Below are 25915 nucleotides of genomic sequence, written 5' to 3'. Positions count from 1 at the left end.
TTTCAGAGCACATAGATGTAGATTAGTATAACATACGTCTTTATTTCATTCATTGATCTGTTTTATTTTGTTGTAGTTTTCTCAAACTACTGTGTGCATCTGGTGGTAGCATCCCTTTGATAAAGCTAACTATTTAACGCTGTACTACACCACTACCAGAGAGACCTTTCCCTTAACATTACTCTGACTTTTTTTAAAAGAGAAATTAACTCATTTTAACTAAACTTTTTCAAGGACACAAATAATGAGTGGCTTAACTTGCAGCTTAAAGTGCTGAGGACACATGTTAGACATATGTTGAATGGAAAGTCTTTAAAGTCAGATTTGGTTTATCATCAGTAACGAGTACAGTTCTTACATATAGAAAATATAGATAAGCAGAACTTCCATTTATGTAGATAAAATTGGACTATAAGGGGAAAAAACATCATGAAATGTAAAATAAAATTTCACAACTGTGATAAAGCTCTGAGTGAAAGTGACTAAATGACAGTGAGGCCAATCCTGTTTCAGACGCCATTTTGTTTGAATGGCATCCTTTTCAAACTTAGAGCACCCTCTCACATGTGGTGACGTTTTGGTTCATTAATTTGCTCTTTTTGTTATAGCCAGGAGAATCAGTTTAACAGGAGCCTGAACTTTGTGACATAAGTCATTTGTTTCGCTGGATGGTTATTGACAAAGGATTTTATGGTATCAGTGTGAAAATATTTATAGGTTGCGCTACATGAGCTAATGTTAGTCGCAATAAACACACACCTGTCTGAGCAGGACATGTGGGGTTTTATGGCTTTGAAAGACTTCTTTTGAACAGAGAGATCACAGTCACACACATGTATGCACACACACACAACATGCAATATTTGAACTTTTTGTAACTGCACAGGAAAATGTTTAATTTACTGTACTTTTGTGTGTGTGTGTGTGTGTGTGTGTGGGGGGGGGGGGGGGGGGGGTGATGGGGCTAGAGAAAAAAAAAATTGTGGTAACAAAATTAAGATTTCAACCAACTGTGATCAAACTCAAAGTAAACATTTACCAGCACCCTGCATGAATAAGTTAACACATATATGTCCGGGCACATACATACAGACATATACAGGCATGTTTAGTTGACATTGGTGTATCCAGCGGTCCAGCTTCAAGAACCACAGTAGCCTCTTGCCACAGAACTTGATCAGCAATAAACACAGGATTACAGCTAACCGCTGTTGGGTGCCTCAGACCTAAAGACCCCTGGGTCACACCTCCAGACAGCAGTATAAAGTTTCAGACCAGTGAGAGATTGGTAAAGTGATCTGAGGAGTGTGTGTGCAAGCAGTCTGTATGTGTACGTAGGCAGAAACTGTAAAACCAAATTGACCGTGTCCCTGGATCTTCCAATGTGGAGGTTGTAGAAGTGTTCAGAGGAGAGATTCCTGTTAATATCAGGCAGAAGCCCTGTGTGAAATGTTTGTCATCAGCTACACCTTATGACCCAAGTTAGCAAGGTCACAGTGATGCGTGTGTCAAACAACAGTGTGAAACTTACACTGAAGCAGGTAAAGCTTCACATTTGATGTCTGTAAACTGTATGTAGGCTGCCACAATAAGATGTATGTGTGTGTCTGTATATATATATATATATATATATATATATATATACATATATATATATAAATTCTCTGTAAAGAGGCCCTTACCTGACAGTGTGTGAGGTTGACCCCTATAATCACGTAGTGACGCAACAGCTACTGTTCTAAACCAGACCCAACCTTGACTGCGACTGTAACACTACGGTCAGACTGTTTGAGGTTTTAATCACAAACAGTATATCACAGACTGGACATTAGTGACAGATGTGAGCAACCACTAAGACTCTTGTTCTCTTTAATATTCCAAGGAAATAAACAGCCTATTCCTGGATCTGTTTATTGGGCCCCACCTGCACTGACCTTTATGTATTCTGTGGGAGGTGGTGCTGGTATGGTGCTGTTAATAGAATTATCACTCTCACATCTGAAGCTGTTTATGCCATTTTACTGGCTAGAAACTGTTAAGTTGTGACATAGATCCAGTAATTGGAGATCGGTTGACCCGATAACAAAACTTATTTAAATATATGATGTTAAGAATGTTAAAGAGATGTGTCATGAGCAAAGAGCAAATATTAGAGAAAATGTAATAATTCAGTTTATTAAAAGATTCGTCAATAAACAGCAATACAAAACTGAACAATGGATCATTAACGCTTTACATTATAATACTTGTCCTTCAGTTTATACCAATGCACATTGTTCGGTGACTTTAAAATGGCAAAAATGTTTTCCTCTTTGTTCTTTATATACATTTAACAGTTCAAGGAAATAAAGTTAGTGTTGTTGTTGGATTTTGCCTGAACAAATTCCCTGTAAAACCAGAGACTCTGGCTGCTGGAATTAAGTAGAATTAGGACCGTGGACCCTGTCTTGCACATGGAACTGTCTGTCAGGTTTGTCGGCTGGAGAAGAAGAGGAGGGGCGATGCGAAAGCTGCAGCTGTAGCACAACGGTTATAGAAATAAGACCCCTTGATTTAACAAGCGTAATTTACAACCGCTTTGTCCATGATGTCTACCAGCTAGTGGGATGTTGAATGTGGCATTTCCATTTCCTTCACAAGTTCTAGCATTTAGTAGGGAGTAGTGAAAGTGACTGAAAAAGTTAACCAATACAAGGGTCCATGGAAATCAGAAGAGTAAAGACTGTGGAAAACAAAAGGTTATTTAGATTTTGCTTTGGGAAAAGATATAGTCACAAAGACAGATAAGAGGATAAATAGAGCTCATAAAATAGTAAGCAAGAGAAGCCTCAATTATCCATACTCCTTTCTGATTAAAAAGGGTGAAAGACAAATATAAGTCACTATTCTTGGCTGCCTGAAAAGAGAGTCAGGTCAAATGTGTGAAATGTCTGGCCCTCATCAGCTGACAAGTCTCTAAATCCAAACAAGAAAACTTTCATTATCGCTGCTGCAGTGCTGGAAAGGTGCTATTAATAGATGGCATCCTGTAAGATAATGCTGCGTAGACACTCAACAGTGTCTATGATTGGCTACACAGATGGAAACATCACACAAATACAATATTTTGTCTTTTTTTATAATTATGAATTATACCTTTTTGTTGTTTTGTATCCAGATAAAATGTATACTCTCTGGCTCTTTGCTTTTCCCATTCAGTTAAATTCTTTGACCAGCAGCTGAGGCTAACAGTTTTGCACCCTGAATCTTACAGCTGCAGGTGGTGTTTAATAGCATTATACACAGGATGAAGTTAATTTAATTTTTGTTGGTTTAAGTTGATAAGTCTGCTGATAAATTGGCTTCAGAGTCATTGACTCGCTTTAGCGAGTATTTTTTTCAGATCTCCAGTAGGTTTGTGTTGATGAGTTGAAAGTTTAAAACATGTTATATGATTAGAGATTGTAATTTTTTTTTCTTCAGCCATTTGCACCCAGAAAAGCCTCTCCAGGCCGTGTTGTACACATCTGCAACCTGCCTGAAGGCACCTGCACTGAGAATGATGTCATTAACCTGGGAATACCCTTTGGCAAAGTCACTAATTACATCCTGATGCGATCAACTCATCAGGTACAGTTATTTGCTTTTTATTATCATTATAATGAGCAGTTTGATTACATACTTGGCCAACAAGCAATCTGTGCAATATTTTTCCTTGTGCATGTACAGCTGCATATCCGATATCTTTTTTCTGTTGCAGCTGTTTTGCATAACCATGAACGTTGTCATAACATTCCTAATGTTTAACTACTAGTACATGACAGCTCAATTATATACAACAGTTTCATTTGACAGTTCTGCAACATTGATATCACCCCTATCGAGTTTAAAGCATTCATACTAAAATTGTGATATTGGTTTTGGCAACTAAATCATCTGTTCTGATGATTTATAGTTGTAATTAAATGTGATACGTTGAGTGACATCCTCAAAGGTCTGTTTGCATGTGTGAATGTGAACTATGCTTGAGCAAATCAGCCTTAAAGACAGAAGCTGTCTGAGTTGGATTATTGTTAACAAGAAACTTTCTGTTAACTCTTCAGGCATTTCTGGAGATGGCATATGTTGAAGCAGCTCAGGCCATGGTTCAGTACTACCAACTGACTCCAGCTATGATCAACAATCAGAAACTTCTCATACGGATGTCTAAACGGTACAAGGAGCTGCAGCTAAAGGTAAAACCAAAGGACAGAGTAGGTGGCAGGTTTTTAGGATGTTTGACACTTAAACTTGAGTGTCTCTTCTGTGTAGAAACCAGGAAAAGATGTTCAGTCCATCATCCAGGATATAACCTCACAACGGGAAAGGGATGAGATGCAAGAACTTGAACAGTGAGGCTGCTTTTCCTTCTTTTTGCCGCTGTTGCTAGTTTTTGTGCAGAAGAGAAAAGCTAATTATTTGAAAATGTTCAAAATTGCTGCTTAATTTTAATCAGTGTAATATATATTTATTTTAAAGATTCAAAACTGAATCCATGCTGTGATCTGCTTTATCATTTCTCTGCAGCTACATCCCAGAGAGGGCACGCTCCCGCAGCCCAATTAGCCGCTCTCTTAGTCCTCATTCCCACAGCCCCAGTTTTACATCATGCAGCTCTGCCCACAGCCCCCAAGGGGGTCCCTGCAGGGGTCCAGAGAGAAGCAGCAATGGCCTGGGCCCCCACCGGGGCTCTTGGGATTGGTCATCCCACCCAAGAAGAGGTGAGGAAGAAAGGGAGCGTGATGATCCTTGGAGAAATGGAAGCAGCGTAGATGATGTTCGGCCCAATGGACGGGCAGCTGAAGGGCGCCGGAAGAACTACCAGAAACATTCAGATCATCTCAGCTTGCGATCTGCAGATGAACGAGGAGGAGGGGAGGCAATGAGGAGCCACAGAGACCGGCACCCACGAGGCAGCCCTCAAGGCTCATCCTTCAATTCCTACAGGAACATGGAAGAGGATTTCTTCATGCAACAAGTGTATAAGTCAGAGAGGCCGGTCAGACCTTCGCACCAGCGGCACGACACAAAGTCAAAGAGGAGGGACGGCAGCGACTACCACGTTCGGTCGAGACATTCTGAGTTTGACATTAATGAGGAGCCATCATCCAGAACACCAGAAGACAAGAGGCAGAGTTCACCAGGCAGGAGCAAAAAACACAGCAGGCGGCACACGGCTGCAGAGAAACACACAAGAGAGAATAACACTGAACATACTGTGAGTGTCTTTTATAGACTTATTGTACAGATCTGATTTACATTTGCCACATATTTATGGCAACAAATGTTTTCCTTGGTTTTACAGAATCGACTGTCAAAAGAAAAATCTGTTTCCCCTGAACACAGCATTAAGCCGAAAGAGACTGCAGAATGTAGTAAAGATAGAGGCACTGTAAGTATGTTCATACCCTCTTTAAGACACTTCAGGCTGCTAAAAGTTTAATAAAAAATATATTTTCAACTCTTCTTTTCATCAATTTGCAAAGGAGAAGGAGTGGGAGAAGGGTGAAGAAACTGATGAAGAGTGTTGGTACCCTAAGAACATGGAAGAACTGGTCACCGTAGATGAAGTAGGAGGAGAAGATGACTCCATTATTGAGCCAGACCTACCTGAGCTAGAGGAGTTTGCATCCTGCCCTAAAGAGTCTGCAGTGGAAGAAACAGTAGTCGAGCATGGATCAGCAGCATTGTCATCTTCGGAGGTGCAGGAGACATCTAGGGAGAAATCTGAGCAGAGGTCTTGTGGGGATGAAGGAGGTCAGGCAGCAACATCTGTAAATGAAAAAACAGGTGATAGGGCGACTACATCGAGTCCCGAAGACCAGAAAACAAACCCGGTGACTTCTGAGTTGCCAGTCACCGACCTCAGTGACTTCCCAAGTGAGGAGTTCAAGACTGCCCTGGAAGAGACGTGCTTAGAAGACACAAATGCAATGTGCCACAGCAAGCCACCAGAAGAAGCCATGGAAAATCACATTTGTTTATCAGAAGAAAGTAAAACTCAAAAAGAAGAGCAGGTCATGGAAACAATCAATACTGTAGTTCAACAGAAGGATGCCATTCTGAAAAAAGGTACTTTTATAAATGTTTGCCACTGAAATTAGAAATACATTAGATAAAACATGCTGTTTTTGTGTTTTATATATATATAACAAGTGATCAGTAAACCAGTACTATTTTTTTCATAGCTGTTTCAATTTACTTTATTTCTTCTGTTACTTCTGTTTAACTACAGCCTTAATAAGTTTCACACGGACTGCATTTTACAGAGGTGCTCTGGAGATTTTCTATCACAACTTTTCTATTTTTATAGATGCTTCTGTAGAGATTGAGGCTCCCTCGCCATGTCTGGAGCAGCAAAAAGCTGTCAGTGAACACAGCATCCCTTTGGGTAAGCATGAAACTTTTTAATGCTGCATCAAATTTCATTGGCTGGATTAAACCCAGTTATGTGATTTTCCAACCATTTAGAATAAAAGGTTTTCACAGTTTCCCCAATTTAACTTAATCTTTGCATCATATCATGTGTGAAAAGTCTATAAAAGTCTAAGCTAAGACAGGGATATTGTTTGATACTTTGGTGTCTGCTTCAGAGTTTGAATTTTGTTTCAGTAGTTATGTCTGCCAGAGTAAAAATGCCCAGCGCTGGCAGCAAAACCTGATGTTACCCTGATTGTCTAGTGCTTCATGATAATACCTCATGGCTGCAGGGCCACTGGAATAAATCCAGCTCTGGGATCTAAGTGTGATCATCCAACTCTCTGTTGCAAAGGTTCTTTTATTCATAGATGTAACATATGTGTGAAACCAGCTGATAAACATTTGTTGAGTGCAAAAGTTAAACGCTTGATCCTGTGCACTCTCTCCTGAAGCCAAAGCATTATTGTAAACCATTATTAAATAGACAGACAACCTGTTGCATTAGCAATCTAATTGAGTGGAATGGCTGGGCTCCTTGCAGACCTATTTCTGTGAGCAGGTTGTGAAATGCACCCTGGAGAGATGTTTATCATTGTCAGGGTTAGATGACACAGCTGAGCACATGGCCGGTGTTGGGCCTGCTATATGGACTCTTTTGTAATCTACACTGCAGTGTAAGGACAAAAAAACAACAGCGCACGCACACAAGGGCACACTCTGAGTGTCTATTTTAGTTGTGTGATGTACCAAGTCTGTGTGTGTCTGTGTGTCCACAGCAAACTGGGTCACTGAGAGCATGTCTTAAACATACAGCCCTGATTCATCAGTGTCTTGATGTTTTATTATTTTATTCATAAATTATAACAATCTACATTACACTATGCCTTTTAACCAAATCTAGATTTTACAAAGTCCTGAAAAATGTTTCTACATCTATTCTCACACACACATACATTGGTTTTTAGTCATAAACAGTTGTTGTGCTCTATATATGCAGCATATATGCAGTATGCAGTCTATTGATGTGGGGTTTGGTGTGGTGCCCAAAGACATTTGGAAATGCTGACAGCCATAAATATGTTGTTAAATCCACTTTAAAGCTACAGTATAAAGATATTGTCTCATTCTTTATCAATAGTTCAATATATTTATTTGGTTACATATTAATTTACCTAGAAACTTCCATAATCCTGTATGTCACAGCTTCTGGGTTTTTTAAGCTTTTCTTCCTCCGAGTGTCCAACATTCATCCTCTCTTTATAATAATCTTAAGTTGTGGTTGTTCATAATTTATATGTAGCACATATATTTAAATGACAATTAAATAAAAAATAAGTTAAACATAAATAGAGTAGAGGAAATATGAAACACTGCATATTTTCTGTTGATGAAGGGAAATAATAGTAAATAAAGGTTCCTGTTTGTTTGATAATTGTGCTAGTTTCTGGTTTAGTAATATTTACTGGGCCCAGTCAATTAGGAGAGGTAATGGGGGTATACAGATTATTGAATGTGTGGTCAAACAGCGTAGTAAAGGTAAAAAGTTGATATTCTTCTCATGCAAAATTAGAAGAGTACCAGAGAAACTCTTAACATTTCAGTTTGTTGTGACGTGAGCCAAGTCTTAATAGTAATAATAATACTAATACTACTACTACTACTACCACTAATAATAATAATAATAATAATAATAATAATAATAATAATAATAATAATAATAATACCACTAATAATAATAATAATAATAATAATAATAATAATAATAATAATAATGACATTTTATTTGATGTGATGGTGTCTGACTGTCTTATGGGAGTCCTATAGTCTGGGTGCCAAGCAGGTGAAGACTTGGGCACCCATGATACCAAGGCGTGATGTGGGGATGGTTAATACTCCAGCAAAGGTTGCGCAGAGGGTGTGGGTGGGGCTGTATTCTTGGAGGAGGTCATAGATCTTTGTATGTAGGAAGAGGTTTTTGTAGTGGATGCAGTACTGAACCAGGAGTCAGTGAAGTTGGATGAGAAATGGGTTGATGTGGTCAGTCGATGTGGTGAAGGTGATAATTCAGGCGGCTAAGTTCAGAATAATTTGATGTCTGTTGATGATTTTGATGGGGAGTCCAGTGAGGAGGGCGTTACAGTAGTCAATGATGATTTAGGATTTTGATGACAGTAAAATTGCCCATATTTGTGGTGGAGATGTTAAAGAATGATTCCTGTTTTCATTAGCAACAACAAAGTAATATGATAAGGAAAAAAACTGATAATAAAATGAATTATGAGGACAGGTGATACATAGACTTACAGACAGATAATTAAATCTAATTACAGATACATATCTATGGTTATACTCTTATTGCAGTCAAATCAATGGTAATAATGATAACAATAATAATAATAACAATTACATCAAAGCCAGCCATGGAAATATATCAGCACCATGCACAGTGCATTAGTTTATTATATGATAGAAATGATGACGATAATCACAGCTGTAATAACAATAACAACAGAACAATAACTAATATTCATTGCGACTTGTAGAAAAAAAGGAACATTCCAAAATACTATGGATTTATGGATAGTATGGATTTAAATTGGTTTTATTATTATGATAAGACATTTTTTTGGGGGGGGGGGGGGGGGGGGTGTTTTATTCACATTTTCCTCTAAACAAAACTGCAAAATGTAAGTTATTAGCAACAGCTTTTCTAGCAATGCATGTTTATCATTACTGAACTCTGAATTCTTATAGAATTTAAAAGACTTAGTTAAAATAATTTTTTCTAAAAATACCGGCAACAATCTTTGTTTGACAAATAACTCATTTAAATTCTTATGCATTACAGCAACATTTGTCTCATAATTACAACAAAATACTGTGTGTGCTGCTCAATTCTAAATCATCTGAAGCCTTTTTATTAACTCTGTTATTTGATGATCTGAGGCTAAATTCAGATTTTTGCTTTCATTGTCCAACAGGAGTGGAGTTTATTGTGCCGAGGACGGGTTTCTACTGTAAACTCTGCGGAATCTTCTACACTAGTGAGGACACTGCAAAGACCACTCATTGCCGCAGCACCGTTCACTACAGAAACCTCCAGGTACACACACATTGGGCTTACTGAGACAGTTATCATTGACAAATTCAGAAAATACATACCAAATGAGTTTTCTTTTCCTTCTTTTCTTTTCTGGCTAAATTAGTCAAATTAGGACTTTGGGCAGTGCAATAAAAATGAACTTAATTAGTTACTAAAACCATCTCAGCAAGTAATATTATCTCATAAAACCCTTTTGAATCATATACATACAATGCATTTTTGCTGTCTCGCATACACACACACACACACCGACACACTGATGATACAGTGGAGGTTTAGAGTTTAGTCTTTCCCAGGCAAACTGCATGCAATAACTGGAGAGTTGAGGATCCAACCACTGATCTCTTTATTGGTGGATGAGCTGCTCTACTCTGAAAAGTATTATTGTTAGCGTAGCATTGTGTAATTTGACTGACTTTTGTGGGCACCAAGCATGCTAATCCTGCAAAAATACTCTCAGTAATTAATTTGACAACAGAGTTTTGAAGACAAACCTCATTACATTTGAGATTAAATTATTGAAATAATCATTATATATATCTTTGAACAAAACAAGACATTTAACTGTTTACATTCTTTGAAACTATATTTTTTTTTTAAATAAAAAATAACCAAAAGAACAGAAAAACCCTAACATATTCACATAAGCACACGAACACCCACAGTGCATATAAACTGTATAAAGTTTCCTGTTATTGGCCAGTCAGCACCAAGCCATCTTGCATTACGTTCGTCCTCAGCAGCACAGCTGAAGCAAACGAGAGGAGCGTGATTTGTTCACATTCAACGGATTACATTCCAAGAGGAAAAAAACTATTTGAACACTTGTGCTATCCATCAAAGCTCTGTGTATGTGTGTGTGTGTGTGTGTGTGTGTGTGTGTGTGTGTGATTTCTAGTTTTTATAAGTTTGCTTTATTTTAGTCTGTATTGCTTTAGTCCACAGAGTCATGCTTCATTTTACTGATCTGAAATATTGAGGCAGTTTGCAAGCGAGAAATTTGGCAGCAGGTACTGAAGTTTTCATATCCGGGCTAGTTGTTAAAAATGTTACATATTAAAATGTGACACTTGTTGAAACAGTGTGCTTTTTACTTTGACTCTTTACAGTAATCATATTATATTACTATGTTATTTTTAGCAAATAGCCCTGCAAATGTTAGGTACAAACATACTGGTGTTGGAAAAGACTGACCAAATGGCTGTGGACAGTGCTGATGCAGTGCTGTTAGAGTGTTTAAAGTTCCCATCGAACAGCACACAGTAGGTTCTAAATGTTTATGTGCACCTGTAAAACCTGAAGCTAGGCAGTCAACCCCCACTGAAAAGCCTACTCTGCACTGATTGGTTAGCTCATGTGGTCTGATCAGGCCGATTCCGCCTTTCTTCTTCTGATCTGCTCAAATTAGATTTTTACTTTTTTAATCATCATTTAATGACCAAGACTCCAGATACATCATGTGATCGTGTTGTACAATACCCTTACAAAGTCATTTACTTGTTTTTTTTTAAGACTTGAGATTCCTCGTTTTCTCGTTTTTACTGACTCCCATCAGTAGGTGATAAATTCAGATTTTTAAAATAGCACCTATATCAACTTTGTTTCTGGACACCAGGTGATAAAAAATGCTAAAGGTAAGTTTTGAAAAATATCAAAAACTTCATCACTAAGGAGGATGAAGTGGTTTTTGGTGGATTGGATTCATTGTATAAACAAGCACCTACATGCCCAAAATCTACTTCTCTTGTGGAGATCATGCATAATTAGAATTTTTGATATGGCATGAGTAGAAAATGTGTTGTTTATGCACTAATGTGTTAAAAGAATAAACATACTAATTTCACAGATTAATCTCTTAGCATTAATGCATTCATTTTCACAGCCCTAGTTAAATCCCAAATTTATTTGATAAATGTTGGCTTTTTTTTTTTTTTTTTTACAATGCCCATGGGGGTCTGGACCCCCATCTTGAGAACAACTGGCCTAATGTGAAGTATTTCTACAAACTTAAATATACGATGGACTGTAAATTTGGCTGTTTTTCTTTCAACAGAAATATTTGTCCCAGCTGGCAGAAGAAAGTCTGTCAGATGCACTGGCTGAACCCTCGGCTGCACAGTGACAGCGGATTAACCTTTTCACCTCCAGCACGGCAAAGAGCCATGGAAGGATTTGTGTTTGCATGTAGTTTGTGTAAAACTACAGCATAGACAACATGACACAGGAGCTTAAATTTGCGGACTGTGTAAAGACAGGGAATACAATCAGGTCCTAAATGTTTCAATTTTGTACATAACTGAAGTGAAATGTAAAGTGAGGCCAGAATGTTTTAACTAAATTTTTGTATGTATCATTTTTCTTACAGATTTACTTTAAGATAAATTTATTTATTTAATTTTGGGTGCATTCGCAATTATGACTTTTGGAGTTTGGGCTTATGTTGGCCCATTTTTTGGGTTTTATTTCAAGTGTTATTCATATAGTATCCCCCACAAAAAAAAAAAAAAAAATGGTAATACAGCCACAAAATCACTTGAATATGTTTTATTATAAGAATGTGCCACAAGTTAAGAAAAGTGCATGCTGATGGAAAAAACAAATGGAAAGTAGGAAGCATGATATTTGGTAATGTTTGCTCACTTTTTTATGTTAGCTCTAAAAACTGTGCAAATGTTGTCAATTTTTGTCAAAAGTTTGTTTGCATTTTGTCACAGCCCAAGTTCTCAGGATCAAAGTATTTTTTCTCAGTTAAAGAAAAGAAAACTGAGGTAGATTCTCAGGTTTGTTGTTCTTGTTGAAAGGATTTCATTGTGTAAATTATTACTTATAAATTATTTATATCTGTGACTTTCAGGCACCATCTATTTTACTCTCATCCTCTATGTCACTACACATAACAGCATCTGTCAAATTTAACCATAAATCATTATTATTAATAATGCTGAAACTATGCAAAAATCATTGTTTTAGTTAGAATTAATTCAAAACACATATGTTAAATCATATGTACCTTAAATACCTTAAACACCAAGGCCTTTAACTGGACCACTTGTTAATCAGGTAAACATGAAGAGTTTCATGTTACAGTGACCTGTTACTGAAACCAGACTGTTTTTGTATACTGTGAATATTGATCCTGTGACATCAGTAATAGTGTCGTTTTCAGGGATGAAGTTTTCATATGAATTTTTTGATGCAGAAAAAATAAATAAAAGTTGCAGTTGAGTCAAAGTACCTGCCTCCCATTAAAGAAATCAGAATTTATTTCATTCTTTTGTTAAACATTATGTTTTTATTTTAATAATAACTTTTGTATGTGGTAAATATATTCTTTGAATACGAAACAAGGGAAGATAGAGTACCCAATACTCATCTTTTTATGTACTAGGACTGTTGTAAAAGAGCTCCTCCAAGTGGTGAGGCAAAAACATCAGCACACAGCCTTAAGCGTTTCCATCACAATCTACAATTATGTTCTCAACACTGTTTGCAGTCATTTAATTCCAAAACATAAAACTCACACATGCTTTATAAAGCATATTCCTGACAGTATACTGTCAGCATTATGCATTTACTATAATACACTGCTCATCTGATCAAATAATGTGCTTCCAGTATTCATCAATTTCAATTTTTGTTGTGGTTTGGCAGTTCTTATCTTGAACATTTGTGGGAGAAAAAGCAAGCAGGGTTTTTCCCCAGTTTTGCTCTAATTTATAGCTAAACATATAAAATTTTATTGACTTTCAGCCAGTTTCTGATCTTCCTGTAGTTTTTTTTCAGTTTTGTAGAATTTTCTAATCAGATTTTTTTTTTGTTCCTGTGGCAGCTTTTATCCACATGATGTGGAGTCATGTTGCAGACATGCAAAACTCATATGTTCAAAACCGAAAAGGCTCTGGTGTACCCAGTTAATTTTACAACAGCATTATAAGACTCAAATTACAGGTATGCTCACTTAAGTTTGAATATCATCATCTTTACTTTTACTTTCTTTTTTTCATGTAAGAGATCACAGATCTATCCACCCTGCTTACATCATACTGTATGTCTACTTTGGGAAATGTGTTTTCAATAAAGTCTTAGTAAAGTCTTTTTTTCATAAGAGTAAATATTGTAGCAGGTCAACTATGAAATGTTGCAGAGAGATGATGAAAGATTGCATCGTGGTGCATAAAAGGGCTGTTTACACTTTTAGTGAAACTTCCTATACAAGAAAATATACTATAAAACTTAACTCTTTTGTAAAGCTAAAATAACTGTCCCTTTTTTTAATTACTTAATTAACTCATATTTTCAGTCTGCCTGTCATTAACCATATGTTCAGGAAAGTTAACATACTTTTTTGCCAAATTATCACATTATAATACATTCACAAATATTATAATCGTTAATATTTGTCACAGTTATTAAAATATCTCAAATTTTATTAAGTAATGTTTTAAATATTTGCATCTACATCCAAGAGTTAAAAATGGGCATATCAGCAGTTCAATAATTTCATCGATAAGGGGCAGCACTTCATAATGTAACACAAACCACATAGAACTTGCGAGAAGAAATTTCCGTGGTGCATTTTCATTGGTTCTCTGTTAAAAACCCACCTTCCCTCAGCCAATCAAAAAAGAGAAACATTAGTGTACGTGACTGCGTTGTTGGGGGGGTAAAACAATAACAACTGTGTTCGTGTTAGAGTTTGAAGCTTGGGTGCAAAAGACGGTTGGTGTTTTCACTTTTTACCGAGTTATCTGATAAAACTGTGTAGGGGGTATAGAGGTGCATGTTTATGCGTCAGTATTCGGCATTTCACGGTTCCGTCGATTAAATTAACGGATGTACATTGAGCCTTCGCACTATAATTTTCTAACGTTTGGGCTTCATAAAAAGATACTTTAGCGATGCATAGGAAACAGCTATTTAAGATTTGAACGCGATAGTTATCTATATCCGAGCAGTAGTCATCTATATGTTTTATAAGATAAAGTTTAGTTTTTTAAACCGTTGCTTCTGTTGTCAGGGACCATTATAGCTCATGTCAGCCATTGTTTATTAACTGTATGAGTGAATGAAAAGGAGAAGGAGAGCCGTTGGCTTGTAGCATGTCTGAACATGTTACGCCTGCCCATTTCTTTTTAATTTTATTTCTTATACTTTCTCCTTTCGACGTTGCAGGTATATTCTGTTTTTCCGCGTTTCTGCTGGAAAAGCTCTTTTCTACTGTAAAAATGGCAGCTGATTGCGAAGCTTGGCTGAACGCAAACCCTGTTGGTGAGTAAAAGCCACATACACACGCTGCTGTTTAAATGCTTCGTCAGCTGGATCGGATGTGTGTCAGTGGGGCTTTTTCATGTGGAAGTGGCTTATTTACTTCCGTGCACCAGCAACTGGTTTTAATTCTGCTACTCACGCTGTAGTTTGTGGTTGACGATGAAATTGAGTTATGCTTTGCTGAAAGTGTAAATGCTTTGCACACAAATTTTACTTGCTGTGTTTACTGTTATTGTAAGATTGCACTCATCTGACTTTGTTATTCAACAGAGGCGGAGGACCTCAGTGATTCCTTCATTTCTGGTGAGGAAGACAATGGCGGATTAGCTGTCTCAAATAAAAATATCAACAATGAGATCAATGGCAATTGGTTAACCTCATCCAGCAACAACATCCATGAAGCACGTCTCAAGGCAAAGGCTAAACGGAGGCTGAGAAAGAACTCCTCCAGGGACTCTGGCAGGGGGGACTCCCTTAGTGACAATGGGGATGTAGCTAGAGGAACTTCTGCAGCACCCACCAGTCCCAAGAGCAAGCTGCTGGACCGAAAGTCCCGGCTGGGGAAAGGCAGAGGCCTTCCAAAGAAAGGTAAGAGGATTTTTTTTAAAGCTATGAGAGAGATAAAAAATAATCAGATTAATGACAGAGATGTTTACATCCCAGAGCATCACTTTAATTCTTGCTGTTGTCCCTACATGATGGCTTTCCAGTGACAAGCCATAAACCAATTAGTCTGGAAACAAATGGTCAGTTGATCTTGAACAGCTCATACCCTTTATGTGCTCCTCCCTTGTCTTGCCATCTGTTCAGCAAAGCTTATCTGGAAATTTCCATAACAGAATAAATACAATTACTGCCAGCATTTTGCATATTGTACAACAATTTGATTTTATTAGTGATACTAACACAAAGGATTTCATGTTATATTCATGTTTTAGTCTACAACTTTTGTTTTTATTTAGGTAAAATAATTTTTTTTTTTATTTCATTTTCAGCATACTGAGAAGTAAAAGCCAATTACACAAAATAAAATTAATAGAAAGCAAATAAACTGAAGTAATGGAAAAGAGCAAAAAGAAGAAAAAAAAACTTGTCTCTTTAGAATATTTTAAATTTTCATTAACAACAATGTTAGCATATATTCAATATATCATAATATATCGCTGTAAAAAAATCACATTTTATTCAAGTCCTGCAATGCATCCAAGAACTCGGCTTACTGGTGGAAACATGCCACTAAACTAATACAGTTCTTCAAGTTTTTTATTGCAGTTTTTTTTTCTATAATAAAGACAACTCTAGTTTTTCTTGTTTAGTTTTCTTTATTCAAGTTAATTCACATTTTCACTGAAACAGTGTTCTCTTAGTTTTTTCCTATTTTATTATTATTTTTTTAATATCTCTGTGCCTTTTAAATCATCATTTGAACATCATTTGTAAAATGCAACATTCCACTAATTCTTACATTTTTAACAGTTAATGTGCAAAATAAAGGATTCGTCGGCTCTTTATACAGTTTCCTACTAATGACTCTAATGGCTCTCTTTTGTAAAATGAAAACTGATTGTATGATTGTTTTACCAGCGCTTCCCCAGACTTCAGTATTGTAGGTGGGATATGGAACGATCAGACTATTATACAACATCAACAGCGCATGGTCATTTAACAAGTCTTTCACTTTATATAACTCATTGTCATTTTCACTTTTATATTTTCTATGTGTGCTTCCAGTTTTTTTTCCCAAATTTTCTTTCAAACTTTTCATCCAAAATCACCACTAGAAATCAGTTTTTTTTTGACTCCCTTGATTTTAATACCTTCTATGTTGATGTGAACGCCTGTGTCAGTGTTTCTGTTAGAAAATATCATATAGTGAGTTTTACTGAGTTTTAGTTATAAATTATTTGAATCAAACCAACTTTTTATCTGTATTAATTCTCTTTCCACTACTTTAATGACCTCAGATAAGTTATATAAAAGCTGTATCATCAGCAAACAGAAGAACATTGATTTCAGTGGATATCGAGTGTGAAGTAATTGTGTGGAATTTTTAATATTGGTTTAATTTATTAGTTTTTGTGTTGTCAAAGGGAGATGATCTTGTGTGCAGGGTAGTGATAGCTATAGATGGATGTATTTTCTTTTTATAAGTTATCCAGTTTCTTTGAGAGGTTTGCTCCTCTGACCTGGTGGGTCTTTGCCTGTTACCTTTTACAGTCTCACACAAGTAAAATCAGGTCAGATTTGACTGTGAGAACATTTTCCAATCTTTTATTTGTTTCTCGCTACAGGTCTTCATTCAGTGATGTAACCAGGCAGTTTTCATATGTACTGCATGTTCCTTTCAGACTGCAGTACAGTTCAGGCAATTTGCTCTTCCCGTGGGCAGTAGAACTAGGGCATGTCTAGTTTGTCTTGGCACAGAGTCTTATTTTCTTTTATGGTTACATAACAGGACTGCTGGACCAATGAAAGCCAGTAATTTAAACTTTGAGCTCTCATGCATCAAAACTTAATGCATTGTAGTTTTGAGAGGCACTTGCAATGCGTGCACAGAATATCAAGTGAAGGGAAAACCTTCAAACCAGTTGCCATAATGCAGAAACAGGATGGATTCTCACTATGTGGGATGAACTAAATATAGTGATTTCCACATACTGGGTGGGACTAATGGGGGTTTTAAAGCATGTTTACAAGCTGCTTTGGTGCTGGGCTTCTTAAACTGTCTGCAATCTGCTGGTGCTGACCTAAGACCACTCAGTGTTTGTTGTTTGCATCTACACATAAGATGCAGTCTGAGCTGAATATTAGAAGCTACTGTAGCATGACTTGTTGTTTATAAGGGGAGCATTACATTTAAGCACAATATACTGTTTTTTTGTTTTTGTTTTTTTTAACACAAGAGCCTGATTCAGTCATTCGTACAGAATGCAGTAGGTATGTGTGAAAACTCACTTTACATGTGTTTACCATGAGGATAACAGGAAAGATGAGGCAGTAAGAGGCCTGAGCAAAGAAAAGCACTGTTTACATGTTGGTGTCTCACTTAGAGGGATTATAACACAATATTTTTGCTATGGGGATTGAAATTATTGTCCATTGGGATTAGTTTGGGTTACACATACAGATTAAAAATTATCAATATAACAGGACTATTATCATTATTGTTATTTATTGTAGCAATGCAAATTAAAAAATGTTAAAGTTTCTATTTAATCTACAAATTTAGTTGTTTTTTTAATGTCAGGGAGATGATTATTGGCAGATTCAATTTGAGCTTTAAATGAATCTTTTTTTTTTTTTTTTTTTTTTAAATAAATTTTCCTTTTTGTTAACTTGTTGTTCCTGGCTAAGTCACCACGTACTGTGCCCACAGTTGAAAACTGAACAATTACACACAGTACTTTATCCTCCATGATGATAATGTTGTACATATTTTGAGCTTACGGTGAATTAAAAACTGTAATGAGTTGGTGATAGGGTTAGAACAACACACACAACGATAATGTGCCGCAACTGATCTAGAATCTAGTCCTCCAGCCAGAAATCTTGCGTGATCAAACAAAAACGAAGAAGAAGAAACATAGCAACAACCGGAAAACACAACACCCAGCATTGCAGAGGATGTACGTAATGAAGTAATTGTTTTGATGATGATTAAGGGTGATGAGCAGAAAGGACTGTATTGATGGGTTGGTTCAGATATCAGTAATCACTACAGGTAGTCGGGTAAGGACTTGATCGATGTCGGGGATCGGGTCTTAATGTTATTTATTGAACATGTATTGCCAATCATGGTATCTGTACAAATGAAATAAAAGAATAAATGTACATTAATTGGGTTTTGCACAAATAAACAACTGGAGATAAATTGTGCAGCATTATCTACAAGAGAATCACACCACTAATGAGAAATAACTAATCAGTCTAAAATAACTAATCAGTTGTGCAAATACTTCGCAGGAATAACAAGCTGAATTAAATTATAATACAGAGAAATAAAATAATCACCAATCACCCACAGTAAATAAGGAAATAAGGTGCATGAACGTAACTCTGACGAGTGCAGGTCAAGGACTAATATGCTCCAGAATACGAACATACATAATAAGCGGCTACGACTGACACACTGGCCATGAATGGCACAAATGTCCGGTGCGCAATACACGGTGAAAACGTAACATGTACTTCACCTACATCTTACTGCAAGTAAACCAAATATAAGCATATAATATTATTTCTGAACGGACTTAAACATTTCTATGAAACAGAGCGGATAGCTCTCGCAGCTACACTAACAACCGAGTGGAATGCCATACACAAGGGATGCTAATCATTAGCCTGCAGCTAACTATATACAGTCCGACCTCAAAGCAACATGTTCACATTAAACCGTGAAACTTACGTTCATTGGACGCATGAAGGCACACAAGGAAACTTATTAACAGCTTGAAGCATTATTATGAAACAAAAAACTGTTCATAATACTGAACGAACAGCATCAGAGGAGCCCTTAGGTCTGCAGGCTGATTCACTGTGACGGGAATGCAGGCTTGTGATTGGATGATCAGGGAATCCATCCGCTGTTCACGTGCACCCCCTGCAGGCCCCCTCATGAACCTATGCACAGGCATTGGATGAAACTGTGAACGCAGAATCTTAAAGGGACCCGCGGTGAGGGTGCACGATAGGAATGCACAAGGTGAATAAAGCAGTGTTCATTTCTGAACAGTAATGATGGTGGTCTTGCGACTATTATTAACAGGAAAATCCAGAACTGAAAAATAAATGAATGAATAAATAAAATAACAGACTGGAGACGACGTGAACATGGACTTTATATCCTTCCTTGCTCCCCAGCCAGCTCGCTCTCTGATTGGCTACATTCCGTTCCACATCACAATCCAAACAGTCAACACTCAGGACTCGTCGGCTTTCCCCACACACGTAAAGATATTTGGTCGTAAATATTGAACATGTTCAATGCTTCCCATTGTCGGCCACGACCAGTTTCGAAACCGATTGTCAGGACAAATTTGCTCTTAACAGCTCAGACCAAATGATAATCTGATATGATAATCTTATAAGACTTAAGATAATTGGGCATTTGCAGTCCTTGTCGGGAAGGAGGAAAATCAGAACAGCCTGATAATCTTTATGTGTGTATCCCGCTTTACAGGTTATTCCCAAGATTTATAGCCTGGTACCCACATAACGATTTTTTTAATCTCGTGAGATTTCCTATCTGGTTGAGACCTCACACGTGAAGATAAAAAATCAGTTATGATCGTACTGTGTGTGGTGTGCTCTGAAAGCGTAATCACGGAACAGCATACACATGACGATGCTGTCAAGTAACTCAAATACAATCTAGTCCTCCGAGCCGGACAAACGTTGAAACGTAGAAGAAGAACCATAGCAACAACCGGCAAAAAAACAAAGAAGAAACATAGTAACAATCGAAAACCACAACACACAGCATGGAATGGGGATATATAGGATGGGTGAATCATGGTGGTCTCGGGACTATTGTTAACAGAAAAAGCCAGAACTGAAAAAAACAAGACTGGAGACGGCATGAACACGGACTTTGTTTACTTCCTTGCTCCCCAGTCAGCTCGCTCTCTGATTGGCTACATTACGTTCTACGTCACCACCCACACAGTCAGAATGCACGAGTCTTCGGCGTTCTTCAGAAATAGGCACTGAAATATTAAACATGTTCAGTGTTCCCAATTGTCGGCTACGACCCGTTTTGAAGCAGATTATCGGTACAAATCTGCTCGTAACACCACAGACTAAATGATGATTGGACAGGAAAATCTCACGATGATCGGGCGTTTGCCGTCCAAGGTCAGGAAGAGGCTAAATCGAGACAAAAACAGCCCAAATATCATTATGTGTGTACCAGGCTTAAGTTGACAAATGTTGGAAAAATGCTAAATAAAATGTAAACCCCAATTATATTAAGTTTTTTTCCCTCTATGAGGTCAGCTCTTTGGAACTTTGACATTATGAGCCCTCATTATCTCACCCTCTTGTTTTATGTGGTTTGAAAAGGCTCTTTTGATTATTTTTAAAGGTGTGGTGTAAAGACATCCTAATTCTCTGTTTTTATAACAGAACATCTTTTGTTTCAGGTTAGTAAGATATGAGGAGCAGTTAACCTAGATCACTTGTGATCTCTCCCACTCGTCTAACATTATCTCTGACTGTTGTTTCAGGTGGGGCAGGAGGAAAAGGTGTGTGGGGCAGGTCTGGTGAAGTTTATGGACCAGTAGAGGTAGATGAGAAAGACCCCAACTATGATGAAGATCAGGTAATAACTGTAATGTTGATGGCTGTCATTATTGCTAGTGTCATATTACATGCTGCTGCTTGGTTGTGTCATCAGAGCACAGCATAGGTTTTCCATAACTGCCAGCAACACTGCTATCATCTGCAGCTAGTTACTAAAGGTTACCCATAACACATAAAGGAACATTCAAGCAGCATTTGTTAATTACATCCAAAGTTAAGAGACATTACCTACAGACATCAGTTAAGCCAGCTTGCTGTGTGTATGTATATATTGTTTTATTTATTTAGGTTAGAAAATGACATTTTCACTTTTTCAATTTTTAATTTATAAAGCTCTCTGTCCCAGAAATCTTCATGGGGTCTCCAAAACCAGGATCTAATGTTAGTGTTTTTGACAGGAAAACTGTGTGTACGAAACTGTGGTCCCCCCGCTGGATGAGAGGGACTTTGAGAAGACAGTCACCCCTATAGTGCAAGAGTACTTTGAACATGGAGACACAAATGAAGTAGCTGTAAGTGCTTCAGAGTGTCATTCTGTGTAAATAACAACCTGTCAATACATATATCTGTGTCATAATCACGATTTCCATGTCAAGCTGATTTCCTTTTCCACTTATAGGAGCTGCTTGCAGAACTGAACCTGGGGCCCATGCGGAGCGAGGTGCCCTCACTGGCTGTGTCTTTGGCCCTGGAGGCCAAGGCTAGTCACCGGGAGCTCACTTCCAGGCTGCTGGCCGACCTGTGCAGCTCTGTTCTGACCCACAGCGACATGGAAAACTCATTTGACAAACTGCTCAGAGAGCTGCCGGATCTCGTCCTGGACACACCCGGAGCCCCCCAGGTTAGTCTGCTTCTTTGCAATTATCCTACTTATGAATCTGTTTGATGATATCATCCTAGAATGTCCATAAATTGTAGGGAGATAAGGATTTTTTAAATAAAACATATCAGAAAGTGTTGTTACTATTTCCTAAATGTATACAAACCGACAAAGCTTTATGAAGTCCACATCTTACAGTGTTTCTGGTTTTTTTTTTGTTTTTTTTTGTTTTTTTGTTTGTTTTGTTTTTAATAAAAATTCAGTCAGTGGAACTTTAACTGATCTGCTAAAAAATGCTGTTCATGTCCGTCGGTCCCACTTGTTTATAATAGAACAACACTTTAAATTCAGCTGCATGTTTGGTTTTTGTTTGAGACGTTTTAAGTTTGTGGGTTAGCAGAGGGGAATAACGCTGTGGTTAAATGTGTGGGTTAGCAGAGGGAAATAACGCTATGCTTAAATGTGTGTGTTTGCGAGAGAGAGCCAGTATGCTGTGTGTTTGCATTTGAGCTCTTTCCTTTTCAGCCTGCACAGACATGAGATCGCCAGCTATTGTCTGTCTGCGCTCATAAAATGCAAGCTCAGCAAAGGACACTCATGGGTCTACTGGCCATCTTTCCCCCTCACCCCTCCTTCAACCATCTGATTTGGTCTCATCGGTCATTTGTGTCCCACTCCATTCTCAGTGGATTTAAAGGGGCATTATGATTCTGCCCTTCCCCCATTCCCTCCCTCTGCTCTTTCACACAGTATTCCTCAGTTTCACACACTTCTTTTCTACCCATATGCCTGCCAGTCTAGCCACAGTGACGGGTCTGACGAGATGTAGCTGCCTCTTGTCTGTACAGGAACAATGAGCAGCAGTGAGTTCAGGCTTTGTGGAGACCAGAAAAGCAAAGCCAGCTCTTTCGTTTCCCTAAAACACATACTCATACTACTGTAAACAAAGACACACGTGCCCCAGAGGCCAATGTCAGTCATCTGTACTGTCACTGTTTTCATGGGGCCTTCGAACTATAAAAGTAAAAATTGCTACCTTGTCATGTGTATGGGTTTTGTGGCAGAGTGTAGTTCCTGACACTTTTTTTACACAAAGTATTGATGACTCACATTAATTTTACTTGATGATTTAGAAGACAGAATAACAGACTGACAAAGGGAGTGTGAGTGAATCAGATTGTTAATAAACTGTGTTTTCTACAAATGATGCCTTGTAATGTGTTTTGGATTGTTTACATTAACAGATGTTTTTCTTTCAGCTGGTTGGGCAGTTCATTGCACGTGCTGTTAGCGACCAAATATTGTCCAAGAGCTACATTGAGGGCTACAAAGGCAAAGTTGACTGTGAATATGCGAGGTATGTGGTTTTTGGTGACATAGTTGTGACTGGTAAACATGTTATGATGAACACAAAGATTGAATTTTTCTTGTATAAATTAGAATATTTACATTTGCAAGTAAAACTCTGAATTACAGCTGAAGAATTATCACATCTGTGAAGCATGGTGGTAGTAGTCACATGGTATGGGCTTTAATGATGACACCTTAAGACCAGATTGCCTTCATATATGAAAGAATAAATTCAAATTTAAACCAGCAAATTCTAAAGGGGAGTTTATAGCTTTGAAATGTTCGTGTAAACATCCTGATACTGAAAGCAAGGATAAGCTAACTTTTTTCCCCTTCAAGCTCAAACATAGTCACTGGCAACATCCAAAATCCAAACTTGAGGCTTTAAAATGTCACTCAACAATCCAGTTAGTGTCCTTACTGGGGGCAGTGCCACCATTACTGTTCCCACCACTTCTAACATGTCTATGGTCCTTTCAAGACATCCAGCAATGTTGATAACAAAAGTTGCTTAAACTTAAAAAAAAAAGTTTATACACTGAGTCAGTCACGGGGAAATTAACTTCTCACCTGTTATATTATTTTCCTTTGGGACGAGTAAAATATTATCTAGTCAACTTAAACTTTGCATGTGTCCATGTGTTGTTTTTTCCCCCAATCCCCAGGGCAGCACTAGACCGAGCAGCGGTGCTGCTAAAGATGAGTATGGGAGGGCTTCGCATAGACAACCATTGGGGAACAGGAGGGGGCCAGAGACCAGTCACACAGCTCATTAAAGAGGTACATCCCATGAGCAGAATTAACACCATGCTAATTCTTTAAGGAGTTCCTTCTTTCTGTTTGGCAATGCAGTTAACAGTTGCAGTGTTATCTGTATTGTTAATGGCACATTTTTGTGACAAATCTAAGAATTTCCTCTTCATTATGATTGATTATTCCTTTTTTAAATACTTATTTAAGACTGCAAGTGAACTGCTTTAAGCTAATCATTGTCATTATGGATTTCCTGTTGTACCAGATGAACCTGCTGCTGAAGGAGTACATCCTATCTGGAGACAGCAAGGAGGCTGAGAGATGCCTCAGAGATCTGGAGGTTCCCCACTTCCACCATGAGTTTGTCTATGAGGTAAATACACACTTTAATTTAAACAGGGGTAAAGAATCAAACTGAAATACAAAAGCAGGAGTGGCAAACACACTTAATGCATGAAAGGTGAAATATTACAGAATAATTTTCGTGCTATTGAAACAGCATTATTATTAGCCTCATAGTATAATTGCCAGTGTCATATTTTGGCCAAATTGTGATGTCGGTGTTATTCTACTTTCTGAACACTGTCACAGTTGCTTATAAAACTTTAAAAACTTGATACCATGAGGCTAATGATATTTAATTTAAGGACTAAAGCCATAAGTAAAATGACCATTTTCTATAGCAAGCAACATATACTATACTATACTTGCTGGTGGATGTAAAACTGCAAATGTCTGTGGTACTTTCCTAAGGCAATTGTGATGGCGCTGGAGTCCAATGGGGAGAAAACACTGAAAATGGTTCTGCAGCTACTCAAGTCTCTCTCCCTGTCCTCCATTATCACGGTGGACCAAATGAGAAGGGTAAGGTGCCACCTGCTGTTTGAAATGAGCACTACATCTAATTTCACCACAGTAGGTTGTTTGGTTTAAATATTATACCTTTACTCTCTTTTTTTAGGGCTATGAAAGAGTTTACATGGACATTGCTGAAATAAACATTGATGTCCCTCGTGCATACTGTATCCTGAAGCAATTTGTTGAAAAGAGCTTCAGCGTGGGGATCATTGGTGTGAAGTTAAGAGATCAGTGTCCCTCCTGGTGCGTGCACTTATTTTCATAGATGCACACCATTACAGTACACTGATGTCTGGAAGTGTGTCCCTGTTTATTAATGATGTTGTTTATCTGTTTGTCAGGAAGCAGAAGAGGTTTTTCAGCGAGGGAGACGCTGATGTCGTCAAACTTGAGCGATACTGAGGAGACCTTCTTCTGTACCAGAATTCCTGGAAAGAAGAGGATGGAACTACTTTTCTATTTGCATATTTTTCAGAATAGTTAAGTTTTCTCCCTTCTGACAGTAAAATTCTGAAATTGAGGTGGGGTTAAAAATAACTGCACTTTTGACTGAAACTGAAGTAGATCACTTTCTACGAAGTGTTTCTATATAAACATTTACATAAGCTATCCCGTGAAGTGCCACACCTCTGTGTCAGCCATTCCATGTTGTTTTGTACAGTATTTTATTTTCTGGTTCCACTGCCACTCCTTTGTGTTTTCCAAAAAGCTGTTTGTCGGAGATAACTGGTTTGTGTTAAGAGCTTTATAAGAAGTGTGAAAATAAAGGGAGAATGTTGGTTTAATACAATACTAGCTCTTTTTTTTTTTTTACAAGCTGCTGTTTTGAATGCTGTGTTTTACTTTTTTCCCTTTTACATGCTAAATCAAACAAAGATGTCGTTTCAAGGTATTTTATGACAAAGTAAAAACAGTTACCAGTCAGATAACTACCTAAAGTGGTGTAGAGTTTTTATTTTTGTATTTGGGGAGCAAAATACACCAGTTTCACTCCTCGTTTGTTCATTAAATCACTATTAAAGCTG

At 37.6% G+C, this 25915-nt stretch overlaps 2 protein-coding genes across 2 annotated transcripts in view; both read left to right on the top strand.

The window, feature by feature from the left end:
- Positions 1-12695, top strand: part of rbm20 (RNA binding motif protein 20) — a 50348-nt gene extending 37653 nt beyond the window's left edge. The window contains exons 6-14 of the mRNA XM_041982150.1: positions 3463-3609; positions 4083-4214; positions 4291-4370; positions 4546-5236; positions 5324-5410; positions 5505-6090; positions 6344-6409; positions 9420-9541; positions 11595-12695. Of these exons, the coding sequence (XP_041838084.1) occupies positions 3463-3609; positions 4083-4214; positions 4291-4370; positions 4546-5236; positions 5324-5410; positions 5505-6090; positions 6344-6409; positions 9420-9541; positions 11595-11663 (1980 nt within the window). The 3' untranslated portion in view covers positions 11664-12695. The remainder of the gene's footprint in view (positions 1-3462; positions 3610-4082; positions 4215-4290; positions 4371-4545; positions 5237-5323; positions 5411-5504; positions 6091-6343; positions 6410-9419; positions 9542-11594) is intronic.
- A 1471-nt stretch (positions 12696-14166) lies between these two features.
- On the top strand, positions 14167-25915 carry pdcd4b (programmed cell death 4b). The gene is made up of 12 exons (XM_041982190.1): positions 14167-14260; positions 14714-14809; positions 15080-15397; positions 21034-21128; positions 21508-21621; positions 21729-21950; positions 23189-23286; positions 23945-24059; positions 24298-24405; positions 24786-24896; positions 24994-25133; positions 25232-25915. Exons 2-12 carry the CDS (start codon positions 14767-14769, stop codon positions 25290-25292), a joined length of 1425 nt encoding a protein of 474 aa, XP_041838124.1. The 5' UTR covers positions 14167-14260; positions 14714-14766; the 3' UTR covers positions 25293-25915.

This window comes from Melanotaenia boesemani, chromosome 4, assembly GCF_017639745.1.
Source record: "Melanotaenia boesemani isolate fMelBoe1 chromosome 4, fMelBoe1.pri, whole genome shotgun sequence".
In the NCBI taxonomy this organism is placed as follows: domain Eukaryota; kingdom Metazoa; phylum Chordata; class Actinopteri; order Atheriniformes; family Melanotaeniidae; genus Melanotaenia; species Melanotaenia boesemani.
The sequence above is the reverse complement of the archived record's forward strand: the minus strand, read 5'-3'. Positions and strand labels throughout refer to the sequence as shown.